The sequence below is a fragment of the Heterodontus francisci genome, chromosome 8 (assembly GCF_036365525.1).
Source record: "Heterodontus francisci isolate sHetFra1 chromosome 8, sHetFra1.hap1, whole genome shotgun sequence".
Taxonomy (NCBI): domain Eukaryota; kingdom Metazoa; phylum Chordata; class Chondrichthyes; order Heterodontiformes; family Heterodontidae; genus Heterodontus; species Heterodontus francisci.
Genome location: NC_090378.1, coordinates 25,838,341 through 25,865,397, shown reverse-complemented (window position 1 = coordinate 25,865,397; position 27,057 = coordinate 25,838,341). Strand labels below are relative to the sequence as shown.

The 27,057-nt window shown below is 44.0% G+C and overlaps 1 protein-coding gene across 1 annotated transcript in view; it reads left to right on the top strand.

Moving 5' to 3' along the window:
• Positions 1–27,057, top strand: part of alg14 (ALG14 UDP-N-acetylglucosaminyltransferase subunit) — a 98,591-nt gene that overhangs the window by 21,246 nt on the left and 50,288 nt on the right. Inside the window, exon 3 of the mRNA XM_068036834.1 lies at positions 16,309–16,431. Coding sequence (XP_067892935.1) covers positions 16,309–16,431 — 123 coding nt within the window. The remainder of the gene's footprint in view (positions 1–16,308; positions 16,432–27,057) is intronic.

Sequence of the window (27,057 nt, the reverse complement as noted above, 5' to 3'; positions counted from 1 at the left end):
AATTTGTTTTGAAATTTTATTTGTGCATATTAACTCCAACTTTATTCGAAGAGAGAGAAAGGAATCTGTTGATTGTAAATTAACTGTGTTTAATTGTATGCAGGTGGTGGGCATTAACCAGGGATTCACTTGAGCCCTATAAATAGAGACTAAGGGCTGAATTTAATGGCCGCGGTGCTGGCCCTGTCCACCGGCCGGAAAGCTGGGGGCAACCCTGCTGCGGCCATTCTTTTAAGTCCTGTGCAATTACATGGCCATTGGGAAATTAACTGCCTGCCATCAAGGCTTCCATCCCTTTAAGGGGGAAATCCTACCTCCAAGAGCTGATGGCCAGTTGGATAGCTGGTAGCTGTTCAATCCCAGCAGCGCCACCAGGATTGGTGGCCACTGCTGGGACTGCAGCTGGCCAGGGCTAGCCACATGGAGGAGGCCCCAGAATGAAGATAAGTTTGTAGGACTAGCCAGGGCCAGTTGGCAGACCCAAGTTGGGGTGTCTTTTGTGGGGAGGGGTCTAGGGGGTGGGTTGCTGTACGAGGAAGAGGTTCTTGCTATCGGGGAGTGCCCTCCGTTGGTCACGGGTGCCCGATCGTGAGGGCCCACTTGAGGCCACCAGCTTTAACTGTGTGGTCTCCCCCACCTGCTGGATACTAGCCGTGGTGGGATGAGGCCCTTAAATGGCCTCTTGGTGGGAAGGCTTCGCTCGACTTTCTCACCCCTGACTTCATCGGAGGTTGGGAAGGTGACAGGCACTCGACTCCCTCCTTGATTCTACAGTTCCCCACCGCCTCCCAGCCCGCTCCTGAGGGCGGAATTAAATTAAATTCTGCTCTAAAGCTGTGGTTGTTGGATTAGGAGGTATATGCTTGTAGTGTGTAATTCTGTAAATAAATATAAATGTGTGTAAAAATTGGCTTCATTTCTATCCTTCAGCTGGCTTTCTGGAATAGAACAATGAGGACAGAATGTACAACTTGAAAATAGGGACTGTTTACACCTGTGTGCTCTGACCCAATTATCCCCACCTTTTAACCTCGCTTCAGCTGAAAATTACACTTGGCCTGGTATGGAAGATCAACTCAAAATATATATATGAATGTAATTTCTTGGGCCAGTGTGTAAAGAGGAGGTTTCTCTCTTCCCTTGAGGATGAATGCACATAATTCGGCCATAAATAAAATGTTTTTTTGTTTTTCCTCTTCTGAACTCATAGCTTTCAAAAGGAACCAATGTGGTTTTATTTTTGGCAGGTCAGAAGTTCACAGTATTACTCCTGGAAAATTATGGGGTCAGGCAGTTTACTTCAAACTGTGCCAAACCTGCCTGACAAAATGCATTAAGCCATGGCTGTGTGTCACTGTAATGGTTTTAAGTGCACATAGGCTGCTTTATCTTCTGATGACGTTTTTCTTTTTCTTTTTTGATTTAAAAAAAATATATAAATTGGATTCTCAAGAAAGTACGATCGCCTGTGTATTTTATAAGTTGATTTCCCTGCTGTAGCACACAAAGAGTGGAGATCGAGAAGTTTTCAGGTGGAGCAGGATTAGAAGGCAGCGATATTGGATCAGAGCATGCAGATTTAACAGTCCCTATTTTGAATTCATCCATTCTGTCCTTCTTTCTACACTACCAATATAAATTCTTAATTTTACATTTATATTGGGAACAGTCAATTATTATGACCAACGCGGGAGTAATGCACTGTTAACTCAGTCCCACTACTCCGCAGGTCATAGCATATAAAATAAAGTTTCCCACCTACTGAAGACTAGCCAAATTAAACACTCTATTTTCCCCCCTGAATAAAGCACACCAAAACAGGTTTCTTTAAACAACAACAACATTATTTTTTTTCCAAAAAATAGTTAATCAATCTTAACTACTAACGAGATAAATCTATGCATGAAAAAACTCCTTAAACCCTTAACCCTCATGCACAAACATATACATTGAAACAGAAACGGTTAACCGGTTTTGAAAGGGTGGTTTGGATTATAACTGTTTCTTAGGAATAGAAGGAATAATTTTTAAAAAAAAATTTGAGGTTCATGTTCTGGTAGGAAGTTTTCAGTACGGTGAGGTGTCCCAGAATCGAATAATCGGATGCCACTCGAAGTCTCTCCAGGTGAGGTTGATGAACAATCTGTGATTGGTAGGCTTTCACGGAGATTTAACTGCAGCAGGTGTCACTTAGGTCTTCCGTCAGGGGTGTAGCAACAGATTTGCTTGGGGTTTTTGAAGCAGCAGTCTAACAGTAGAAGAATTCTTCAGATTTCAGTATTTCTTAGAACACAGGAGGCAGCAGGAATCTCACTGGATGCAGAAATTCTTCAGAACGGGAGACAACAAGAATCAGCCACTTTTCAAATGCAGGATTTCTTTTCAAGAGATGCAAGTCTCCTTTACAGAGAGAGGTAGCACTTTTCTGGGTCTTTTCTCTGTTGCTCCGGGCTGGTCAAACAAAGATTTCAAATACCTGCCCTTTGTCCAATTCACAGGCTTTTAAAGGGTGTCATGCAGGCCCCCACATGAACAATAATTTTAAAGTGTTACTGGAGTGAAGAAAACTGCTTTTAAAAAAAAAAAAAAAAACCCCACAATGGATCCTTTGCTGAGAGACATTTTTGCATATTATCAGACAGTACTTGGAAAGGACAAAGGGGCTACCCCTTGCTCCAATTTAATCCACAGTGGACTTTTGATTACCAGACCTTGAAGGTGGAGGAGCTCGCATTCCAGGTTGACTGCTAATATAGCCGAATACACAAATGGACATGGTCACATCCACTAGTCACATGATTAAACTGCTGGACAACCTGAGTTTTTTGAATTTGAACTTGCCATAGAGTTTTGATCTGGCAGAAAGCTATTTTTTCAGTCCAGGAGCAAACCTCTCATGGCTGGCTCGCCGCTGCCTCTCCTGTCTGCTCCCATCTCTTTCTCACGGTACTCCAAGACCCATTGAAGACCGAATTAGAATTTAAGTTTTAATAAATTTCAGTTTTCTTCTTTAAACCTAAGAAAGCCTGTTTGTGCTCATTTCTTTGCCTTATAATTGGAAAGCAGTGAACAAGAATTCACCAAGGGGAAGCTCAAAATACGGTGTGTTTAAAATTAAATCCTGTTACAGTAAGGCCAGGTGAAGGCTGAAAGGGACCCCTAAACACCTTTCTCACCTGGTCGTAACAAGGGTCCAAAGTTTAAAAAAAGAACCTTCCTGAATATGATCACACGTCCAAACACACTGTCTCCCCCGGTTCAAAAACAGCTCTGAGGAAAGGTCAAACCCCTCGGGTTTCCTTGAAACTGCTGGCCTTCCTGTCTTTTTCCAAGTTTAACTTCCTTTCAAAACAGTACAGGAATTCCATTTATTTTTGCAGGTGTCTTTCACTGAGCAAAATCCTTTTTTCAGTTTTTTTTTTAAACACATAGAAGTCCAAGAGTCTAGTGTAAAAATAGAACCTTTTGTGACGCAATGTAAACATCTTGTGCTGTAATTTCATCATCTTGCCAGTGGTGATGCTACAACGTGTCTACCAGAGGGAGTATGTAGTTAATGTTAGCAGTTTACATCAACAGTTCCTATTGTAAATGAAGGAAGAAAGACTTGCATTTATTTAATGCCTTTCAGACCTCAGAGTGCCCAGACGTGTTCTATAGCCAGAAATGCAGTCACTGTTGTAAGGAAAGGCTGCAGCCAATTTGCACACAGCAAGATCCCACAAACAGCAATGTGATAGTGATCAGATAATCTATTTTTGTTAAGTGATGTTGGTTGAAGGACTGGCCAGGGCACTAGGGAGAATTTCCCGTCTCCTCTTCAAAATAATGCCATGGGACCTTTTATGCTCACCTTTTCCAACAGTGTGCCATTCCCTCAGTTTTTGAGGTGGAGGGAGAGACGCAAGTTTAAGGCGGAATCTCCAAAATGTAGAACACAAGCAGCTGCACAACGTGCCGTCAGTGGAGTGAGGCCGGATTGGGTAGGGTGAAAGTGGATGGTGGGGGGGGGTTACTGCTGGTGCAGTGGACAGAGGAATACACAGAGGGCTGGAATCAGAGAAATGGAACATTTGGAAGGGGATTTAGGGCTGGAGTAGATTTGAGAGACTGGGTAGAGTGAAATCATACAGGGATTTACAGATGAGGACAAAGGTTCTAACCATTCTTTATTGAAAATAAAGTGCAATTTACTTTCCCTTCACTGGGGTTTACTATTGTTTATTATATTACAATCCAGTAACCCAGAGTCTAGCAAAACATCCGTGGTGGTGAATGATTGAGCTTTATTTTCCATGCTGATATGTAGCCTTCTGCTTGCTTCAGTGTAGGATGTGATGGTCCACGCTCATCAACTAATTATCCTAGAACGTCCTCCCGCCCTCCCCCACCACCATAGTTATTCTCTAATTAAATTCAGTGATCAAATTGTTTTGCACGTACTTGCATAGTATACAATGGCCCCCTTCTCAAAAGTAACACTCATTTTCTTTAGAAGGGACCACAGTTTTCTTGTGCATTCAGTGCAAGTTTGGTCTGAAGAAGGATAGCTCTTTACTGTTTTAAAGAATAAAAACTAAATTATTTGCGAGTTGAACTAGCCAACATGCGGTTGGTTTAGTGACTCTCCCGACTCTTGCTTTAATGAACAATCACATTCTTCCTCAAATTGAAATTTAATCATGTTTGCCTGGCTGGCCAAGAACAGGAGGGGGTGGGATAGTAACATCTCGGGGAAAATGAAACAAAATGTGGAGCATTTCTTAAATTGGTGCATGGGGGGATGTCATTGCCTGATAGTTTCATGTCTTCGTATACATAACTGTCCTGTTTCAGGTCATACAAACCTTTTTCTAATGTATACACAATATCAAGATTATATATATATATATATATATATATATATATATATATATATATATATATATATATACTTACAGGACAGCACAGCTGTGACAACATCAGCTGTAAAAGTGTCTTTGGAGACTGCTTTCTGGGAGAGACTACAATCTGCATGGGTGACATTGAATGGGGGCGGGAAGGGCAGGCAGGCAGGGTCAGTCTGCCCTTTGTTTACATCTTAATCCTTCATCAAATCTAGATGGTTTGACCAAATAGCCCAGGCTTGTGATCTGTTAATGTATGTAAGATAGCAGCTGTGATGGGAGCTGCTATCATTAACCCTCAGCGTTGAGATCAAAATGAACTTTGTGTTTTATTTTCAAAAGCCAGTCACATTGTTTCTGGATGTCTCCTGATTATAGTAGCCGCATATAGTTATTTGGGATTTAGCTGTTTGAATGCCAGAGTCTTTATTGACAGTATCATGTCAGCTAGTAAATTGGAGGTGGGACTGACTCCCACCAAATAGTCTATTTATATTAATTTTAATTCTCCACCTTGCTCCCACTCTGACCTTTCTGTTCTTGGCCTGCCGCAGTGTTCCAGTGAATCTCAACGCAAGCTCAATGAATACCTCCTCATCTTTCGACTGGACACTTTACAGCCTTCCAGGCTCAACACTGAGTTCAACCATTTTAAAACATTACCTGTGCCCCCATTTTGTTTGGTGTTTCTTTACTGATTTTTTTCTTCTCTTGTTTCTGTCTTATTTCATGTGCTTTGTATTCATACAGCAACTATTCAGGATCCTGTCGTTCACACTTCCTCTAGGCACAGGTTTTGTTTCTTTACGTGTCCCATTACCACTCCCTTTGGCCTTACACCATGAACCCTTTTGTCATTTAATCTCTCCTGCCCTCCACCCTATCACAGACCTTCCCGTTTGTTGTTCTTCCCCCTCCCTCCATCATTTTCTCAAAACCTATTCGATTTCTAACTTTTCTCAGTTCTGATGAAAGGTCACAGACCTGAAACGTTAACTCTTCCTCTCTCCACAGATGCTGCCAGACCTGCTAATTATTTCCAGCATTTTCTGTTTATTTTATTTCAGATTTCCAGCATCCACAGTATCTTGCTTTTCTATTTATAGAGTCTGCTTAAAAAGAGCCCATCCAAGCTGCAGCAAACAGAACTCATGACTGAAACGAAGCAACTTCACCCGATAAAAGCAGGGTGATTTCTCCTGTAACGTGCAGCAAGTGAAGGATAGTTAAACAATACAAATTATGTGTGTGGTATCAATTCCAGCCACTTACAGCAGTGCAGTCTCCAGGCTTGATTGAAGGGGGAATTAACCAATTGTCTACATTCTGGTCGGGATTAGTAGTGTGGCTACATGCAGCCTTGAATTGCTCAGCAAGTGTTAAAAGATTTAAAGTGTACCCAGGTGATGGAGCTATTCGACATTGGCATAAGGTTCTTGATTGACTATTTCTTCAGTTTATTCCTGGTAACATTGAAATCTGGTTTGATTGGCTATATAATATATATCAGTCTTCCTTAGTACTAGCCTAGATCAAAGGGAAGAGAGCATATATAACTTGGACTGTCAGCACATGAACTTTGTGTTGCTGTGCCACTATACTGGTTGGAGGCTATCAAGACTCCACGAAGTGTGTTACTCATGTAGAAGCTTTGATCAGGGATGTATAATCCAAACTACAAAAGTTATTTCAAGAACATGGGACGATTCCTGTTTTGGAATGGTTTTAAAGTAGTGAAGAATCAAATTTTTACCACTGTACCCACTCAGCCGATTGATCCATTTTGCTTCTCTGTACTTGCAGTTTCTTAATAATTGTCAATTAGTGGTTTTCAATCTGAATGATATGGTCTGTTAGCTTGTTATTTTCTGCTGATTCCAGAGAGATCAGGAATTACTAGGGTAAATTATACCATTTTCCAGTGTCCGTGCCTCTGGTAATTCTGCATCCTGGATGCTTTGTGTCAAAGGCTAATGTTTCATAGGAAATGTGTCCTTGCCAACAGGAGCTGACTTTTTTGCTTTGGGTACAAGTGCGAAGTCTTGGGAGAGCCCAAATTGCAAAGCTATATTTGAATTCACAGAAAAGTGAAAATTAGGCAGAAATATTAGAGGGTTACAGGAAACTGAATTAAATTTCAATAAATGCCTGAGGGTCAACAGTGCTGCAAAACTTAATTAATGATGTAATGTGAAAGTCTCTCATAATTAAATTGAAGAGAGAATGAAACTTCAGAGTTATGAATAAACATTAGGCTATTCCTTTACCCGATCCCCCACATTCCCTCAGTTCTGTATTTTTTTTTAACACCGAGCACTGCTTGTGATTAGCTCATGAGTTTTTGGTGGGATTGATTAGAATGAAAACCTGACCGTAGTTAACATTTTTGTGTTTTTAAAATGGAGGTTAAGCATCGCAACATTATATACAGATTATTTGTAGACCGTAGATCCAAGATGTTGTGGGAGAGGGGCTGTGGTGGTGAGGTGGATGTGCTCCCTCAATTTCTTTAAAGGCATGAGTTATATCCTCCATAGCAAATCCTGTGATTGTCCTGAATGTTCATGTTCCCAGCTCTTTGTATGTGCTTGCCTCTCTGTTGTAAACTAGCTATGAAATTACAAATTACAAAACAGCTGATCCCACGAAAATCTATTTCCATTGCTTTAATTGGAATCTTGCTAAAAATGGGTTGCACGAATTGGTTTGTTGTTAAACAAACTCATTCCTGCATAAAATTCTTAGAGGGCTTGACAGAGGCTGTTTCTCCCGGTTGGAGAGTCAGGAACTTGTCTCAGGATAAAGGGTTGGCCATTTAGGACTGAGATGAGAAATTTCTTCAGTCAGAGGTTTGTGAATCTTTGGAATTCTCTACCCCAGAGGGCTGTGGATACTCAGTCATTGAGTGTGTTCACCATTGAGAGTTTTGGACAATGAGGGAATCAGTGATTACGGGGACAGGGTGGGAAATGGAGTTGTGGTAGAAGATCAGCTATGATCTTATTGAATGGCAGCGCACGAGGTGCTGTATGTCACACTCCAGCTCCTATTTGTTATAAACTATTGCTTGTCTTTAGAGATGCTTTGTGTGGGGCAAGACTATAAAATTAAGTGTACTATTGTTTTCTTTTCTCCCTGCTGACTGATACTAGACCATGGTATCATGGCAGCCAGCAGCTCTTCACTACCTCACCCCAGTAACCATTCTCTATCTGAGAGTTTTGACACTGAGCTACTAGCCGTTTATTTGAACATTGAGGGGGCATCACGGCTCAACCCTTTATCCGACCTCCACGCGTATTTTTTTTTAATTCATTCATGAGATGTGGGCGTCACTGGCCAGGCCAGCATTTATTGCCCATCCCTAATTGCCCTTGAGAAGGTGGTGGTGAGCTGCCTTCTTGAACCGCTGCAATCCATTTGGGGTAGGTATATCCACAGTGCTGTTAGGAAGGGACTTCAGGATTTTGACCCAGCGACAGTGAAGGAACGGCGATGTAGTTCCAAGTCAGGATGGTGTGTGACTTGGAGGGGAACTTGCAGGTGGTGGTGTTGACATGTATTTGCTGCCCTTGTCCTTCTAGTTGGTAGAGGTCGCGGGTTTGGAAGGTGCTGTCTAAGGAGCCTTGGAGCATTGCTGCAGTGCATCTTGTCGATGGTACACACTGCTGCCACTGTGTGGTGGTGGAGGGAGTGAATGTTTGTAGATAGGGTGCCAATCAAGCGGGCTGCTTTGTCCTGGATGGTGTCGAGCTTCTTGAGTGTTGTTAAAGCTGCACCCATCCAGGCAAGTGGAGAGTATTCCATCACACTCCTGACTTGTGCCTTGTAGATGGTGGACAGGCTTTGGGGAGTCAGGAGGTGAGTTACTCACCTCAGGATTCCAAGCCTCTGACCTGCTCTTGTAGCCACGGGATTTATATGGCTACTCCAGTTCAGTTTCTAGTCAATGGTAGCCCCTAGGATGCTGATAGTGGGGGATTCAGCAATGGTAATGCTGTTGAATGTCAATGGGAGATGGTTAGATTCTCTCTTGTTGGAGATGGTCATTGCCTGGCACTTGTGTGGTGCGAATGTTACTTGCCACTTCTCAGCCCAAGCCTGGATATTGTCCAGGTCTTGCTGCATTTCTACACTGACTGCTTCAGCATCTGAGGAGTCACGAATGGTGCTGAACATTGTGCAATCATCAGCGAACATCCCTACTTCTGACCTTATGATTGAAGGAAGGTCATTGATGAAGCAGCTGAAGATGGTTGGGCCTAGGACACTACCCTGAGGAACTACTGCAGTGATGTCTTGGAGCTCAGATGATTGACCTCCAACAACCACAACCATCTTCCTTTGCGCTATGTATGATTCCAGCCAGCGGAGGGTTTTCCCCCTGATTCCCATTGACTTCAGTTTTGCTAGGGCTCCTTGATTCCATACTCGGTCAAATGCTACCTTGATGTCAAGGGTAGTCAGTCTCACCTCACCTCTTGAGTTCTGCTCTTTTGTCCATGTTTGAACCAAGGCTGTAATGAGGTCAGGAGCTGAGTGGCCCTGGCCGAACCCAAACTGAGTGTCACTGAGCAGGTTATTGCTAAGCAAGTGCTGCTTGATGACACCTTCCATCACTTTTCTGATGATTGAGAGTAGGCTGATGGGGCGGTAATTGGCCAGGTTGGACTTGTCCTGCTTTTTGTGTACAGGACATACCTGGGCAATTTTCCACATTGCAGGGTAGATGCCAGTGTTGGAGCTTGGCTAGGGGCATGGCAAGTTCTGGAGCACAGGTCTTCAGTACTATTGCCGGAATATTGTCGGCCCATGGCTTTTGCAATATTCAGTGCCTTCAGTCGTTTCTTGATATCATGCGGAGTGAGTCGAATTGGCTGAAGTCTGGCATCTGTGATGTTGGGGACTTCAGGAGGAGGCCGAGATGGATCGTCAACTCGGCACTTCTGGCTGAAGATTGTTGCAAATGCTTCAGCCTTATCTTTCGCACTGATGTGCTGGGCTCCCCCATCATTGAGGATGGGGATATTTGTGGAGCCACCTCCTTCAGTTAGTTGTTTAATTGTCCACCACCATTCACGGCTGGATGTGGCAGGACTGCAGAGCTTAGATCTGATCCGTTGGTTATGGGATCGATTAGCTCTGTCGCATGCCGCTTACGCAGTTTGGCATGCAAGTAGTCTTGGGTTGTAGCTTCACCAGGTTGGCACTTCATTTTGAGGTATGCCTGGTGCTGCTCCTGGCATGCTCTCCTGCACTCTTCATTGAACCAGGGTTGGTCTCCTGGCTTGATGGTAATGATAGAGTGGGGTATATGCCGGGCCATGAGGTTACAGATTGTGGTTGAGTACAATTCTGCTGCTGCTGATGGACATTGAAGTCCCCCACCCAGAGTACATTTGTGCCCTTGCTACCCTCAGTGCTTCCTCCAATTGGTGTTCAACATGGAGGAGTACTGACTCATCAGCTGAGGGAGGGCAGTAGGTGGTAATCAGTAGGAGGTTACCGTGCCCATGTTTGACTTGATGCCATGAGACTTCATGTGGTCCGGAGTCGATGTTGAGGACTCCCAGAGCAACTCCCTCCCTACAGTATACCACTGTGCCACCACCTCTGCTGAGTCTGTCCTGCCGATGGGACAGGACATACCCGGGGATGGTGATGGCAGTGTCTGGGACATTGTCTGTAAGGAATGATTCCGTGAGTATGACTATGTCAGGCTGTTGCTTGACTAGTCTGTGGGACAGCTCTCCCAATTTTGGCACAAGCCCCCAGATGTTAGTGAGGAGGACTTTGCAGGGTCGACAGGGCTGGGTTTGCCGTTGTCGTTTCCGTTGCCTTAGTCAATGCCGGGTGGTCCGTTTGGTTTCATTTCTTTTTATTGACTTCGTAGCGGTTAGGTACAACTGAGTGGCTTGCTAGGCCATTTCAGAGGGCATGTAAGAGTTAACCACATTGCTGTGGGTCTGGAGTCACATGTAGGCCAGACCAGGTAAGGACAGCAGATTTCCTTCCCTAAAGGACATTAGTGAACCAGATGGGTTTTTAGAACAATCGACAATGGTTTCATGGCCATCATTAGACTAGCTTTTAATTCCAGATTTATTAATTAAATTCAAATTCCACCTTCTGCTGTGGTGGGATTCGACCCCATGTCCCCAGATAAATACCCTGGGTCTCCGGGTTACTAGTCCAATGATAATACCACTACGCCACCGCCTACACGTACACACTTCTTCCAGCAGGAATTCTGATCAAGGGACTCTGGCTGAAGTGTCAACCTGCCTTTTTTCAAAGGCTGTGTATTTCCAACAATTTTTTCTTCCTTTTTCCAATTTGCAACTTTTGTCACTTTTCTGTGTCAATCCCAGCATGATCTTCTGATAGAGATCAAGAGCACAATCCTTCTGGGTCAGTGTCTACCCCCAGCCCAAACATGTCATAGTCATTTGTGGCCCATCGACTCTATGCTGGCTCACCATAGAGAAATCCGGTCAGTCCCATATCCCCCGCTCTATCCCTGTAGCCCTGCAAGTTTATTTCCCTCAAGTGCCCATCCAATTTCCTTTTGAAATCATTGATTGTCTCCGCTTCCACCATCCTCTTGGGCAGTGAGTTCCAGGTCATTATCACCCGCTGCATAAAACAAGTTCTTCCTCACATCTCCCCTGCATCTCCTACCCAAAACTTCAATCTGTGTTCCCTAGTCCTTATACCATCAGCTAATGGGAACAGCTTTTCTTTGTCCACCTTTCATAATCTTGTCCACCTCTATGAAATTCCCCTCAATCTCCTTTGCTCCAACCTAACCTTGTCGCTAAAATCCCTCATCCCTGGAACCATTCTGGTAAATCTCCTCTACATCCTCTCAAGGACCTTCACATCCTTCCTAAAGTGTAGTGACCAGAACTGGACAGAGTAATCTAGTTGTGGCCTAACCAGAGCTTTATCAATGTTCAGCGATACTAACCACTCTGTCAGTATGTCCTGTCGCTTTCAAAGATCTATGCACATGCACCGCCAGATCCGTCTGTCCCTGCACACTCTTTAAAACTCTTTGTGCCATTAAGTCTGTATTGCCTCTGCCTATCCCTTCAGCCAAAATGCATCACCTCACATTTCTCTTTATGAAATTCCAGTTGCCACTTGTCTGCCCATTCTGCTAACCTATCTATGTCCTATTGCAGTCGATTTGCTAAAGCCTGAAGCTCCTTTATCACCTGTGCAACTGAGATCAACTGCCTCTGTACTAACCATGATTGCACCTGAAATGCTGCCAATCTGCGTGGCTGGATATTTGCTAAGTTATCTCTTTACCCACCGAATGGTGAAAGGAACTTCAGCTCTATGCCAGATGGAGAGCTCTCTGCCTGTACTGTGAATTGTTTTCATTTTAAGCAGAAATCCAGTTAGCGGTGAGAATGGAATCACTGTAAAAGTCTTCTCATTCTATGTGTAGTATGTTTTGCAGTGTCAGCTGTGGCTCAGTTGATAGCACTCCTGCAGCTGAGTCAGAAGGTTGTGGGTTCCAGTCCCACATCAGAGACCTGAGCACAAAAATCTCAGCTGACAGCTACACTGTTGGAAGTGCCATCTTTCGGATGAGACATTCTCGGATGGACCTACAAAATCCTAAGGCACTATTTCGAAGAAGGCAAGAGAGTTCTACCCTTTGAAACAAAAACAAGAAATGCTGGATTCACTCAGCAGGTCTGGCAGCATCTGTGGAAAGAGAAGCAGAGTTAACGTTTCGGGTCAGTGACCCTTCTTCGGAACTGACAAATATTAGAAAAGTCACAGATTATAAACAAGTGAGGTGGGGGTTGGGCAAGAGATAACAAAGGAGAAGGTGCAGATTGGACCAGGCCGCATCGCTGACCAAAAGGTCACGGAGCAAAGGCAAACAATATGTTAATGGTGTGTTGAAAGACAAAGCATTCTCCCAGTTTCTCCGTATGCACACACTGGACCTCTCTCTCCAGCAGCACCGTCTCACCTTATCTCAAATCTGTTCTACTCCGCAGTTTCATCTCATCTTACGTCTCATCCGACGCATTAACAAAAAACTTTTTTTCTTCCTTTCAGGTGTTAAGGAACGCAAGCTCCAGCAGCTGATGGGGACTAATGCCCCTCCAGATCCTCCTTCCGCTTCACTTCCCTCTGACCCCACCCCTTCTGATCTGACCCCTTGCCGTGTATTCACTATACCCTCTGACCTCCCCCTCTCTGATGCTGAGCGTTCTGTACTCAGCAAAGGTCTCAGTTTTATCCCCTTACGCCCCCACCTCAATGAATTTCGCGCTCGGCATGACGTTGAGCTCTTCTTCCGTCGCCTCCGCCTCCGGGCTCACTTCTTCGACCAGGAGTCCTCCCCCCGACCAGCAGACCCATTCACCCGCCTCCAGCATTCTCCCTCTACCTGGACCCCTCACCCTGGCCTCTTACCCGCTCTTGATCTCTTCATTGAAAACTGTCGGCGAGACATTGGTCGTCTCAATTTCTCTGCCCCCCTCACTCACTCTAACCTGTCCCCCTCTGAACTTGAGGCACTCCGTTCTCTCAGGTCTAACCCCGACATGGTCATCAAACCTGCAGACAAGGGTGGTGCTGTTGTTGTATGGCGTACCGACCTCTACCTTGCAGAAGCTCAACGCCAACTCACAGACACCTCTTCCTACCTCCCTCTGGACCATGACCCCACCACCGAACATCAAGCCACCGTCCAAAGGACTGTCACTGACCTCATCTCCTCTGGAGATCTTCCCTCTACAGCTTCCAACCTCATAGTCCTGCAACCCCGGACAGCCCGCTTCTACCTCCTTCCCAAAATCCACAAACGGGACTGTCCCGGCAGACCCATTGTATCAGCCTGCTCCTGCCCAACTGAACTTATTTCTTCCTATCTAGACTCTATCTTTTCTCCGCTGGTCCAGTCTCTTCCCACCTACATCCGTGACTCTTCTGACGCCCTACGTCATTTTGACAATTTCCAGTTTCCTGGTCCCAACCGCCTCCTCTTCACTATGGACGTCCAATCGCTCTACACCTCCATCCCCCACCAGGATGGTTTGAGGGCTCTCCGCTTCTTCCTGGAACAGAGGTCCAACCAGTCCCCATCCACCAACACCCTCCTCCGCCTGGCTGAACTTGTTCTCACATTGAACAACTTCTCCTTCAACTCCATGCATTTCCTTCAAGTAAAAGGTGTCGCTATGGGTACCCGCATGGGTCCTAGTTATGCCTGTCTTTTTGTGGGATATGTCGAGCATTCTTTGTTCCAGTCCTACTCAGGCCCCCTCCCCCAACTCTTTTTCCAGTACATTGATGACTGTATCGGTGCCGTTTCCTGCTCCCGCCCCGAACTAGAAAACTTTATCAACTTTGCTTCCAATTTCCACCCTTCTCTCACCTTTACATGGTCCATCTCTGACACTTCCCTTCCCTTCCTCGACTTCTCTGTCTCCATCTCTGGGGATAGGTTGTCTACCAATATCCATTATAAGCCCACTGACTCCCACAGCTACCTCGACTACACTTCTTCACACCCTACCTCCTGTAAGAACTCCATTCCATTCTCCCAGTTTCTCCGTCTCCGACGCATCTGCTCTGATGATGCTACCTTCCATGACGGTGCTTCTGATATGACCTCCTTTTTCCTCAACCGAGGATTTCCCCCCCACTGTGGTTGACAGGGCCCTCAACCGTGTCCGACCCATTCCCCGCACCTCTACCCTCACCCCTTCCCCTCCCTCCCAGAACCGTGACAGGGTTCCCCTTGTCCTCACTTTTCATCCCACCAGCCTCCATATCCAAAGGATCATCCTCCGCCATTTTCGCCACCTCCAGCGTGATGCCACTACCAGTCGCATCTTCCCCTCCCTTCCCCTGTCAGCATTCCGAAGGGATCGTTCCCTCCGCGACACCCTGGTCCACTCCTCCATTACCCCCACCACCTCGTCCCCGTCCCAGGGCACCTTCCCTTGCAATCGCAGGAGGTGTAATACCTGCCCATTTACCTCCTCTCTCCTCACTATCCCAGGCCCCAAACACTCCTTTCAGGTGAAGCAGCGATTTACTTGTACTTCTTTCAATGTAGTATACTGTATTCGCTGCTCACAGTGTGGTCTCCTCTACATTGGGGAGACCAAGCGCAGACTGGGTGACCGCTTTGCGGAACATCTCCGCTCAGTCCGCAAGCAGGACCCTGAGCTTCCGGTTGCTTGCCATTTCAACACTCCCCCCTGCTCTCATGCTCACATCTCTGTCCTGGGATTGCTGCAGTGTTCCAGTGAACATCAACGCAAGCTCGAGGAACAGCATCTCATCTACCGATTAGGCACACTACAGCCTGCCGGACTGAACATTGAGTTCAATAATTTCAGAGCATGACAGCCCCCCACTTTACTTTCATTTTTAGTCATTTTTAGTTATTTTTTCTTCCTTTTTTTTTTTGCATTCCTTTTTACATTTTTTACAATCTTTTTTTGCATTTATTTCATTTCATCTTAGTTTGTTCAGTTTGCTTACCCACTGTTTTTTTCAGGTTGTTTTTCTTCAGGTTTGCACTTGCTGATGTTCAATATTCAGTATATTCACATCTAATCTGTACTAATGCTTTGTCTTTCAACACACCATTAACATATTGTTTGCCTTTGCTCCGTGACCTTTTGGTCAGCTATGCGGCCTGGTCCAATCTGCACCTTCTCCTTTGTTATCTCTTGCCCAACCCCCACCTCACTTGTTTATAATCTGTGACTTTTCTAATATTTGTCAGTTCCGAAGAAGGGTCACTGACCCGAAACGTTAACTCTGCTTCTCTTTCCACAGATGCTGCCAGACCTGCTGAGTGAATCCAGCATTTCTTGTTTTTGTTTCAGATTTCCAGCATCCGCAGTATTTTGCTTTTATTTTAGAGTTCTACCCTTTGTCCTGGCTAATTTTTATCCCTCAACTAACATTAATAAAACCTTGCTATTTGTGGAACCTTGTGTGCAAATTGACTGCCGCGTTTCTTACATTAAAACAGTGACTACACTTCTAAAGTAGTTAATTGGTTGTATAGTTCTGAGGTTGTGGAAAATATTAAATTAACTTTTGAGATTTTTACTTTTAAGAAATGAGTCGAGGAGGGGGTTCTGGGAAGGAATTGCTCATAGTCTTGATGAGAAAAGAGATGGGGGTTTAGGTGGGGTATTTATGGGCTGTTTAGGACTCTCTCTGGTTAAAATGTGCCAGAAGATGCTACATTCTTGACCAGTTAAGATGCAGACCTAGCCATAGTGAGTAATTGAATTGAAGGTCAATATATGTAGTCTTGGTAGAGTGAATGCTACACACACTTGTTGTGGTTTAATACTACTTTCTCCTTTTTAGTGCAAAAAATCTTCCTCAGTATGACTTCCACCTATCACTTGTTTTACAGTATACTATTCACCGGATTCCTCGTAGTCGTGAAGTTTGCCAGTCCTGGACATCTTCGGTGTTATCTACAATATATTCACTGCTGTATTCCATCCCACTGGTATTCCAGCTGAAACCTGATGTGGTACGTATAACCAAACTAACATTGGCGTCTATTTAAGCTTACACAGCCTATATCTGATATACAAGCTACATACACTTACTTTTTTCTTGCTATTTTCACATTTTTTCCCTTCTGCTTGTGTAAAAAAAAAAGACACAGCGTATGACATTTTAGCTGAAATGCCTTGTAGTGTTCGGCAGTCGATCTGTACGTTGATAAATTGAATGCAGTGAGTGGCTCAGGTATTTTACGATTTCAGCTTAAACCACAATCAGCAACTGAAGGCCTTACTTATTTTTGTTTTGTATGGACAACACCCAGATTTTGTGTTTTTGGATTCCTTCACTGTAAAAGATGTTGTATGTCACACATGGGTTGTTGTGCAAAAATTTCATCATGAAAGGAGGCCTTCCAGCCAATCATGTCTGTTTCAGTAACTGCCTGCCTATTGGAGCTTTCTACTTGTGTCCAATGTTCCTGCTTGTTTCCAGTTCCTTTGAATGTTTGTGTACTCTGAAATGTTGTACTTGGCTCTGCTTCAAGAGCCAGTTACGATAATGCATTCCATATTCGAATGATCTTTTATGAGAACAGATAAAGCTTTTGTTGCTCATTCTAAGATACTGCCGTTAGCTTCAAAAAAAAAAGTACAAAATGTTGTTAGTACATTTGACCTGCCATTTTGGGTGTGGGTTTTACCCCCGCACAATGTGCTGTATATACTTAGATCTGCAGTAGCTCAGGCCAGCATCACCCAATGGGAGTACAATCTCCCAGTATTTCCATTTGCATGCACCCCAATTCAGTTCATTGTTAATATAATTTGGTTAGATTGTGAGTTGCATTATACTGATATTTTCTCTCAAGTGTGGATTTTCAGTCAGGTAACTTGCAGTGATTACCAGTGATTAGCCTACTTGCAGGCTAAAGAAAACCCAGGAAAAATATCTCCGTGAACTCTGCAGTATAAATTATTAAAAGCAAAGTCTCAGGAGTCACTTTGTCTAGTGTCCTGGTTTAAATGATGGTAATGCACTCTATTGCGGTTTATGCTGTCCGAGCCGCTTGATGGGATCCCTGTATTGGAACCATTCTTAAGTTAACCATGATTCTCCATTTGACCTGTGACCGTTTCTGCTGAGGAGATTTAAAAAGAAATTAGAATATTTGATAACTGTTCCTTTGAAGTACCCTTCAGTCTAGTCTAGCCCACTCCTTGCTGTTTCATTCCCATGTCGTGGTCAGTGACAGAAGCAATGGTAAGCCTACCATTTTAGCCTTAGTAATATTCACTGCTAGGAAATGGGTTTAAGACGGCAGCTGGGTGGGAGCACTTAATTGTAATCCCCTTAGCCCACCCATGTTGAAAATTGTGTTCTTGCAGCATAATAGAATGCAGTTCTGATTTTGAATTCAAAAAAATTGTGGCAACTTAAAAAATCATTTGATAGTGCTTCTACCATTACCCCTTACTGCCTGATGTATACCATTTCTTTTCCTCAATATTATGTGATGCATGAGTGCCAGATTACCACATGAGAAGCAAACTTGCTGCTTTGAGTGTTGGAGCCTAACACAAACCTCCTGCTTCTCTGCACAGTTCAGGAAAATGTGTTTTTACTCAGCGTAGTGATTGGACAGTAACTCCACTCTGTTTACTGACTGCTGGAGCTTATTCTGTGAACTAGCTGCAAGCTGAAGTCCTGCAGAAGCAGGAATTTTAACATGTGTAGTTTGCTGTCGGAACACTGGGGATAATGTTCACCATCGCCATCTGTGCAGTAATCTGTAAGAGTGCATTGCCCGCTTTATTGTAGGACCTGCATAGATTTGTGGAAGATAAGTCAAGTCTGTAATCTAGTTATGTTTTTTTGAGGAGGTCACTAATATGGTGGATAGCGGAGTGTCTATTGATGCTGTCTATATAGGCATCCAGAAGGCAATTGATAAAGTTTTATGCAAGAGATTATTAGCAAAACAATAAAAGCGCACACAATTGGAGGTAACCTTGTGACATGGGTTGGTAATTAGTTGGGAAGCAGGAGATAGAGAGTAGGGATAAAGGAAACTTTCTCCGATTGGCAGAATGTGACAAGTGGTGTTCCCCATGGACCTGTACTAGGGTTTTAGATTTTCATACATCAATGACTTGGGTGTATGTCCAGGTTTGTCGATGACATTTAAATTAGGAGACACAATAAGTGGTGTAGCTGGGAGCAGGAAGTTGCAAAGGGATCTACAGATTAAGTGAGTGGGCAAAAGAGTGGCATATGGAGTTTAATGTGGGGAAATGCAAGGACATCCATTTTGAATTTGAGAAAGATAAATAAGAATATTTTCTTAATAGGCTAGGAACTGTGAAGGAGGAGAGGGATTTGGGTGGCTATGTTAATGAATTGCTAAAACCTAGTGCAGAGGTAAAAAAGTACTCAAATTCTAATGAGATATTGACCTTTATCTCAATGGGGTTGGAATACAAGGGGAGGAAGTTATGATTCCGTTGTAGAGAGTCCTGGTCAGACCCCCTTCTGTAGCACTGCATTCAGTTTTGGGCATCACACCTCAGGAAAGAGGTATTGGTCTTGGCGGGGGAAAATCTCAGATTAACCAGCGTGAAACCAGGGTTTAAAGGATTAAATTATGGAGAAAAGTTGCATAATCTTGGTTTGTATTCCCTTGAGTTTAAAAAGCTGAGGGGTGAACTAATTGAGATGTTTAAAATGAAGAAGGGATTCAGTAGGGTAGAAAGATACTATTTCCTCCAGTGAAGAATCCAAAACAAGAAATTAAAATGAGAGCTGGGTCATTCAGCAATGAAATCCGGAAGTAGTTTTTCACACAAAGTGTGGTGGAAATCTGGAACACTCTGCTGGATCAATTGAAATTTTCGCAGGACTGAGATTGATGGATTTTGGTTAGGCAAGGATGTTAACGGATTATTTATCTTGGAAGGCAATTGGATTTGAGGTACAGACCAGCTGTGAACAGATTGAATGGCAGAACAGGCTGGAAGGGCTGAATGGCCTCTCTGTTCTTGTGCCCAATTTGCTTTCAATGGGATGAAACCTGGGCAAGTTTCTCCAAAAGGTGAATGATACGCTAAACCAGATTACCGCTAAAGAGACGGTGAAAATTCTCCCCATTGCATTACTGCAGTGTGCACACGAGCAAGTGCCAATGGATCAGCTTTGATTGCTTCATGCTATAATCTGGTTTTTCACCAGTCCAGGTGGATAACAGTTGCACAGGTACCACAAAATGTATTTTTGTTCCATTTGGAGTGCACACAATATGTTTTTGTGGACGTTTGGGTGTTAAACTGAATCTGTACATTTCGGACTTCCGTGCGTGAGTGAGGATGGTGTTTTGAACGCTGTGAAATTAATGCTTATACTTTTGTGTGCAATCCTATGCCATGTGGGAGATAAAGTGTGTATTGCCATTTGGGATTTTAAAAAATGTGAGTGCAGAGTTGTGCAAGAAAGTCTGGGGTCCACCACAAAGGGAAAAGGATCCTCCAGAAAACCCTTCAATCCATCACTAAATATTTTGGCAGCTGACTCAACAAAAGCAGAGAAGCTATAGCAGGTGGATGTTGTCTCGGTGAATGGGGCAAAATGTTAATTATGCCAAGGGCAGTGTCAGCCAGTCAGGCAGAAAACATAGCCATCTCTTGTGAAAAAAATATGAAAGCACTGAAAATTAACGACTTGTGAGCACAGGTCAATCAGAGATGGAGAGAAATAAAAACAAGAAATGCTGGAAATACTCAGCAGGTCAGGCAGCATCTGTGGAGAGAGAAGCAGAGTTAACGTTTAAGGTCAGTGACCCTTCATCAGAGATGGAGAGATGTTGATTTTGATAAATTGATGATACCAGTGGTGAGTTGCTGCTGCAGGAGAAAGTAAAATGATTTGTTTAAAAACCGGAGGAAAAATGATCAAGGCCATTGTGGGTTACTAGTGAGAAAAGCTCAGAAAATAGACAATAACGTGAGAGAAGAAAATAAAGCAAAAAGGCCAGTTGTTCCAATGAAGCTCATCCATTCTAACTTTCCCATTATAGCTCATCCAGCAGTGTTTTGAATTTCCCTAATATTTTTATCTCTTCTGCCCAGTCAACAGATTGTTCTTGGTGTATAATTCTCTTTGAATAAAGAGGTTCTTCCCGCTATCTTTATTTAAAAGCTGCTTCAAATCAATTTAATACAATGCTGGGGAGGCACCTGAAGAAAACAAAATTAAGAACCTGACAAAATACAAAGGAAAGAAAGGCCTGCATTTATATAGGCCCTTTCACAACCTCAGTATGTCGCACAGCGCGTTACAGCCAATGAAGTACTTTTGAAGTGTAATTACTGTTGTAATGTGGGAAACCCAGCCGCCAATTTGTGCACAGCAAGGTCCCACAAACAGCAATGTCATAATGGCCAGATAATCTGTAATCTGATCTTGTGATGTTGATTGAGGGAAATAGTGCCATGGGATCTTTTACATTCACCTGAGGGGCTGACGGGGCCTCGGTTTAACGTTGCATCGAAAAGTTAGCACCTCTGGCAGTACAGCACTCCTTTGGTACAGCACTGCAGTGTCAGCCTCAATTTTTGTGCTCTAATCTCTGGAGTGGGACTTGAACCCACAGCCTTCTGACTCAAAACTGAGAGTGCTATCAACTGACAAAGGGGAAATATATAAAGAGAAAACGATAAAATCCAGGAAATTATCGGCCGGTGAGCCTTAGTCAGTGGTAGGGAAATTATTGGAGAGGATTCTTCGGGCCAGGATTTACTCCCATTTGAAAACAAACGAACTTATTAGCGAGAGGCAGCATGGTTTTGTGAAGGGGAGGTCGTGTCTCACTAACTTGATCGAGTTTTTTGAGGAAGTGACAACGATGATTGATGAAGGAAGGGCAGTGGATGTTATCTATATGGACTTCAGTAAAGCCTTTGACAAGGTCCCTCATGGCAGACTGGTACAAAAGGTGAAGTCACACGGGATCAGAGGTGAGCTGGCAAGATGGATACAGAACTGGCTCAGTCATAGAAGACAGAGGGTAGCAGTGGAAGGGTGCTTTTCTGAATGGAGGGATGTGATTAGTGGTGTTCCGCAGGGATCAGTGCTGGGACCTTTGTTGTTTGTAGTATTTATAAATGATTTGGAGGAAAATGTAGCTGGTCTGATTAGTAAGTTTGCGGACGACACAAAGGTTGGTGGGGTTGCGGACAGTGATGAGGATTGTCAGAGGATACAGCAGGATATAAATCGGTTGGAGACTTGGGCGGAGAAATGGCAGATGGAATTTAATCCGGACAAATGTGAGGTAATGCATTTTGGAAGGTCTAATGCAGGTGGGAGGTATACAGTAAATGGCAGAACCCTTAGGAGTATTGACAGGCAGAGAGATCTGGGCGTACAGGTCCACAGGTCATTGATAGTGGCAACGCAAGTGGATAAGGTAGTCAAGAAGGCATACGGCATGCTTGCCTTCATTGGTCGGGGCATAGAGTATAAAAATTGGCAAGTCATGCTGCAGCTGTACAGAACTTTAGTTAGGCCACACTTAGAATATTGCGTGCAATTCTGGTCGCCACACTACCAGAAGGACGTGGAGGCTTTGGAGAGGGTACAGAAGAGGTTTACCAGGATGTTGCCTGGTCTGGAGGGCATTAGCTATGAGGAGAGATTGGATAAACTCGGATTGTTTTCACTGGAACGACGGAGGTAGAGGGGCGACATGATAGAGGTTTACAAAGTTATGAGCGGCATGGACAGAGTGAATAGTCAGAAGCTTTTTCCCAGGGTGGAAGAGTCAGTTACTAGAGGACATAGATTTAAGGTGAGAGGAGCAAAGTTTAGAGGGGATGTGTGAGGCAAGTTCTTTCCACAGAGGGTGGTGAGTGCCTGGAACTTGCTGCCGGGGTAGGTGGTGGAAGCAGGTACGATAGCGACGTTTAAGAGGCATCTTGACAAATACATGAATAGGATGGGAATAGAGGGATGCGGTCCCCGGAAGTGCAGAAGGTTTTAGTTTAGGCAAGCATCAAGATCGGCGCAGGCTTGGAGGGCCGAATGGCCTGTTTCTGTGCTGTACTGTTCTTTGTTCGATATAAAGAAAATCAGGACCATAAAAACTTAGGAATGAGAAAGAAAAGCCTTGCATTTATATAATGCTGTTCTTTTGAAGTATGGCCACATGTTTAGCAGGCAAACACAGCAGTTTGTATGTCGGAAGCTCCCACAAACAGCAAGGAGGTAAATGACCAGTTCATTCGTTTTGATGACATTGGTTGAGGGATAATTGTTGGCCAGAGCACCAGATCTCCCTGCTCGTCTTTGGAAAAGGTGCCGTGGAATCTTTAGCAGACAGGGTCTCTGTTTAATGTTCCATCATAAAGGTAGCACCTCCAACAATGCCACCCTCTCTCTGATGTTTCAGTCTTGTTTGAGTACTTAAGTCCCTAGTGGGGCTTAATCAACCTTTGGGGCGGCACAGTGGCGCAGTGGTTAGTACTGCAGCCTCACAGCTCCAGCGACCCGGGTTCAAATCCGGGTACTGCCTGTGTGGAGTTTGCGAGTTCTCCCTGTGTCTGCGTGGGTTTCCTCCGGGTGCTCCGGTTTCCTCCCACAGCAAAAAGACTTGCAGGTTGATAGGTTAATTGGCCATTATAAATTGCCCCGAGTATAGGTAGGTGGTAGGGAAATATAGGGACAGGTGGGGATGTGGTAGGACTATGAGATTAGTGTAGGATTAGTATAAATGTGTGGTTGATGGTCGGCACAGACTCGGTGGGCTGAAGGGCCTGTTTCAGTGCTGTATCTCTCGAAACTCAACCTTCTGACTTAAGATGATAGGGGAGTCATGCTGAAGAGGATATATACTGAACAGAAAATGCAAAAGCAATTTGGAGGGGAAACTAAGCTATGCTCATCCGTATCATTCTCCCACTGTCACTCTCCACCAAATGCCCCTGCCACGTGTTCTGTTTAATGTTTCTTTTATTCATTCACTGGATGTGGGCATCACTGGTAAGACATTTATTGTCCATCCCTTACTACCCTTGAGAAGGCAGGGGTGAGCCGCCACCTTGAAGGCAACTGAGTGACTTGCTAGGCCATTTCAGAGGGCAGTTAGGCGTCAACCATATCGCTGTGGGCCAGAGTCACATGTCACAGACCAGAAAAGGACAGCAGATTTCCTTCCCTAAAGGATATTAGTGAACCAAATTAATTGTTACCATAATCTGGTAGTTTCATGGTCACCATTACTGATCTGAGCTTTTTATTACAGATTTTATTTAATTAATTGAATTTAAATTCCCTAACTGATATGGTGGGATTTGAACTCATATCTCCAAGTCATTAGTCCAGGCCACTAGGTTACTAATCTAGTAACGTAACCACTCTGCTATCATACCCCTCCACTTTTATTTTGGAATTTAATCTCCTCTTCTGAAGGTCCTAACCTTTCCTTTATTACCAGCTTTCCCTTGTTTTAATTTATTTCCAACGAGATGTTAAACTGTTTGCTGTTTTATTTTAATGGTTCAGGGCGGCACAGTGGCGCAGTGGTTAGCACTGCAGCCTCACAGCTCCAGCGACCCGGGTTCAATTCTGGGTACTGCCCGTGTGGAGTTTGCAAGTTCTCCCTGTGTCTGCGTGGGTTTCCTCCGGGTGCTCCGGTTTCCTCCCACAGCAAAAAGACTTGCAGGTTGACCGGTTAATTGGCCATTATAAATTGCCCCGAGTATAGGTAGGTGGTAGGGTAATATAGGGACAGGTGAGGATGTGGTAGGAATATGGGATTAGTGTAGGATTGCTATAAATGGGTGGTTAATGGTCAGCGCAGACTCGGTGGGCCGAAGGGCCTGTTTCAGTGCTGTATCTCTAAATCTAAAAAATCTAAAAATCCCTTGGCACTATTTGCAGATGGGCAGGAGTTTCAGCAAGTGACCTGCCCAGCATTTCAACCCCATGCACAAATGGTTAAATGGTTATTTATTTCACTGATATTTGTGAACTTTTGCTTTATGCAAACTGGCTGCCTTGTCTGTCTTCATAACAGTCACTGCAGTTCAAAGACATTCATTGCATGTGATGTGTTTTGAAATCTTTTTCTAAGGGAAGAAATAAAGCACCATTTAAATGGACAGCTTTCTTCACTATTGTAAGCTGTAATGGCGCACGGAGGCCTGAAGTTCAGTAAACTGCTGCCTATTCGCTACACCTAATTAAAGACCATCATATTTTTACTGGTAAAACACCCCCATTGATCCTTTCACACAGCATGCCATATTAATACATTTGTATGGGCCCGTTTTTGGGCATGCAGCGGATGCAGGAACCAAAACGCGCACCTGAATGATGAGGCCCAAGATGTACCCAATATTTAGGGGGAGATGGTGGCATAGTGGTAATGTTACTGGACTAGTAATCCAGATGCCTAAGCTAATTCTCTGTAACAGGGTTATAGATAAGCTAGCAGAATGGGCAGAGACATGGCAGATGGAATGTAATACTGACAAGTGTGAGGTGATGAATTTTGGCAGAAGGAATAGGGAGAGGCAACATATTAATGACAGTTCTAAAGAGTGTGCAGGAACAGAGGGATTTAGGGGTGCATGTGCATAGATCTTTGAAGGTGGCAGGACATATTGACAGAGTGGTTAGTAAAGCATATACGGGATTTTGGATTTCATAAACCGAGGCATTGAATTCAAAAGCAGGGAAGTTATGTTGAACCTTTTGTAAAGCTCTGGTTAGGTCCCACCTGGGGTATTGCATCCAGTTCTGGTCACCAAACTTCAGGAAAGATGTGAGGGCCCTTGAGGGGGTGCAGAGGAGATTTACCAGAATGGTTCCAGGGGTGGGAGATTTTAGTTACAAGGTTAGATTGGAAATGCTGAGTTTGTTCGAATGAGTACGTGGCTGAAGAGATGGTGTGAGGGGGAGGGTTTTAGATTCTTGGGACATTGGGACCAGTTCTGGGAGAGGTGGGACCAGTACAAACTGTACGGGTTAACCTGGGCTGGACCAGGGCTGATGTCCTAGGGGGGAGTATTTGCTAGAGTGGTTGGGGAGGGTTTAAACGTAAATGGCAGGGGGATGGGAACCTTTGCAAGCAGTCAAAGAAGGGGGATCAAAGACCAGAACAAAAGACAGTAAGGGGAATAAGAAAAGTGATGGGCAGAGAAATCTAGGGCCAGAATCAAACAGGGCCACAGTGAAAAATAGTGGGAAGGGGACAAATAATGTTAAAAAGACAAGCCTTAAGACTTTGTGCTTTAACACGCGGAGCATTCGCAATAAAGTGGATGAATTAATCGCACAAATAGATGTAAACGGGTGTGATATAGTTGACATGGCTGCAAGGTGACCAGGAAAATAAACATCCAGAGGTATTCAGTATTTAGGAAGGTCAGACAAAAAGTAAAAGGTGGTGGAGTTGCATTGCTGGTTAAAGAGGAAATTAACGCAATAGTGAGGAAAGGTATTGGCTCTGACGATGTGGAATCTGTTTGGGTAGAGCTGAGAAACACTAAGGGGCAAAAAACGTTAGTGGGGGTTGTATATAGACCCCCAAACTGTAGTGGTGATGTTGGGAATGGCATTGAACAGGAAATTAGATCCGCATGCGATAAAGGAACATCTGTAATTATGGATGACTCTAATCTGCAGATAGATTGGGCAAATCAAATTAGTCACAATACCGTAGAGGATGAATGCTTGGGGTGTATACGGGATGTTTCTCTGGACCAATATGTTGAGGAACCAACTAGAGAACAGGCCATCCTATATTGGGTATTATGTAATGAGAGAGGAATAATTGAAAATCTAGTGGTGCAGAGACCCCTTGGGGATGAGCGACCATGATATGATAGAATTCTTCATCAAGATGGAGAGTGACGTAGTTGATTCTGAGACTAGAGTCCTGAATCTTAGTAAAGGAAACTACGAAGGTATGAGGCGCAAGTTGGCCATGACAGATTGGGAAACCTTACTTAAAGGGATGATGGTGGATACGCAATGGCAAACATTTAAAGAGCGCATGAATAAACCGCAACAATTGTTTATCCCTGTCTGGCGCAAAAGTAAAATGAGAAAGGTAGCCAAACCATGCCTTACAAGGGAAATTAGTGATAGCATTAGATCCAAGGAAGAGGCCAAGAAATTTGCCAAGAAAAACAACAGACCTGAGGATTGGGAGCAGTTTAGAATTCGGCAAAGGAGGACCAGGGATTGATTAAGAAGGGGAAAATAGAGTATGAGAGCAAGCTTGCGGGGAACATAAAAACTGACTGTAAACGTTTCTTTAGGTATGTGAAAAGAAAAAGATTGGTGAAGACAAATGTGGGTCCCTTACAGTCAGAAACGGGAATTTATTATGGGGAACAAAGAAATGGCTGACCAACTAAATGCATACTTTGGTTCTTTCTTCACAAAGGAGGACACAAATATCATCCCAGAAATGTTGGGGAACACAGGGCTTAGTGAGAAAGAGGAACTGAAGGAAATTAGTATTAATAGAGAAATGGTGTTGGGGAAATTAATGGGATTGAAGGCTGATAAATCCCTAGGGCCTGATGGTCTGCATCCCAGAGTACTTAAGGAAGTGGCCCTAAAAATAGTGGATGCATTGGTGGTCATC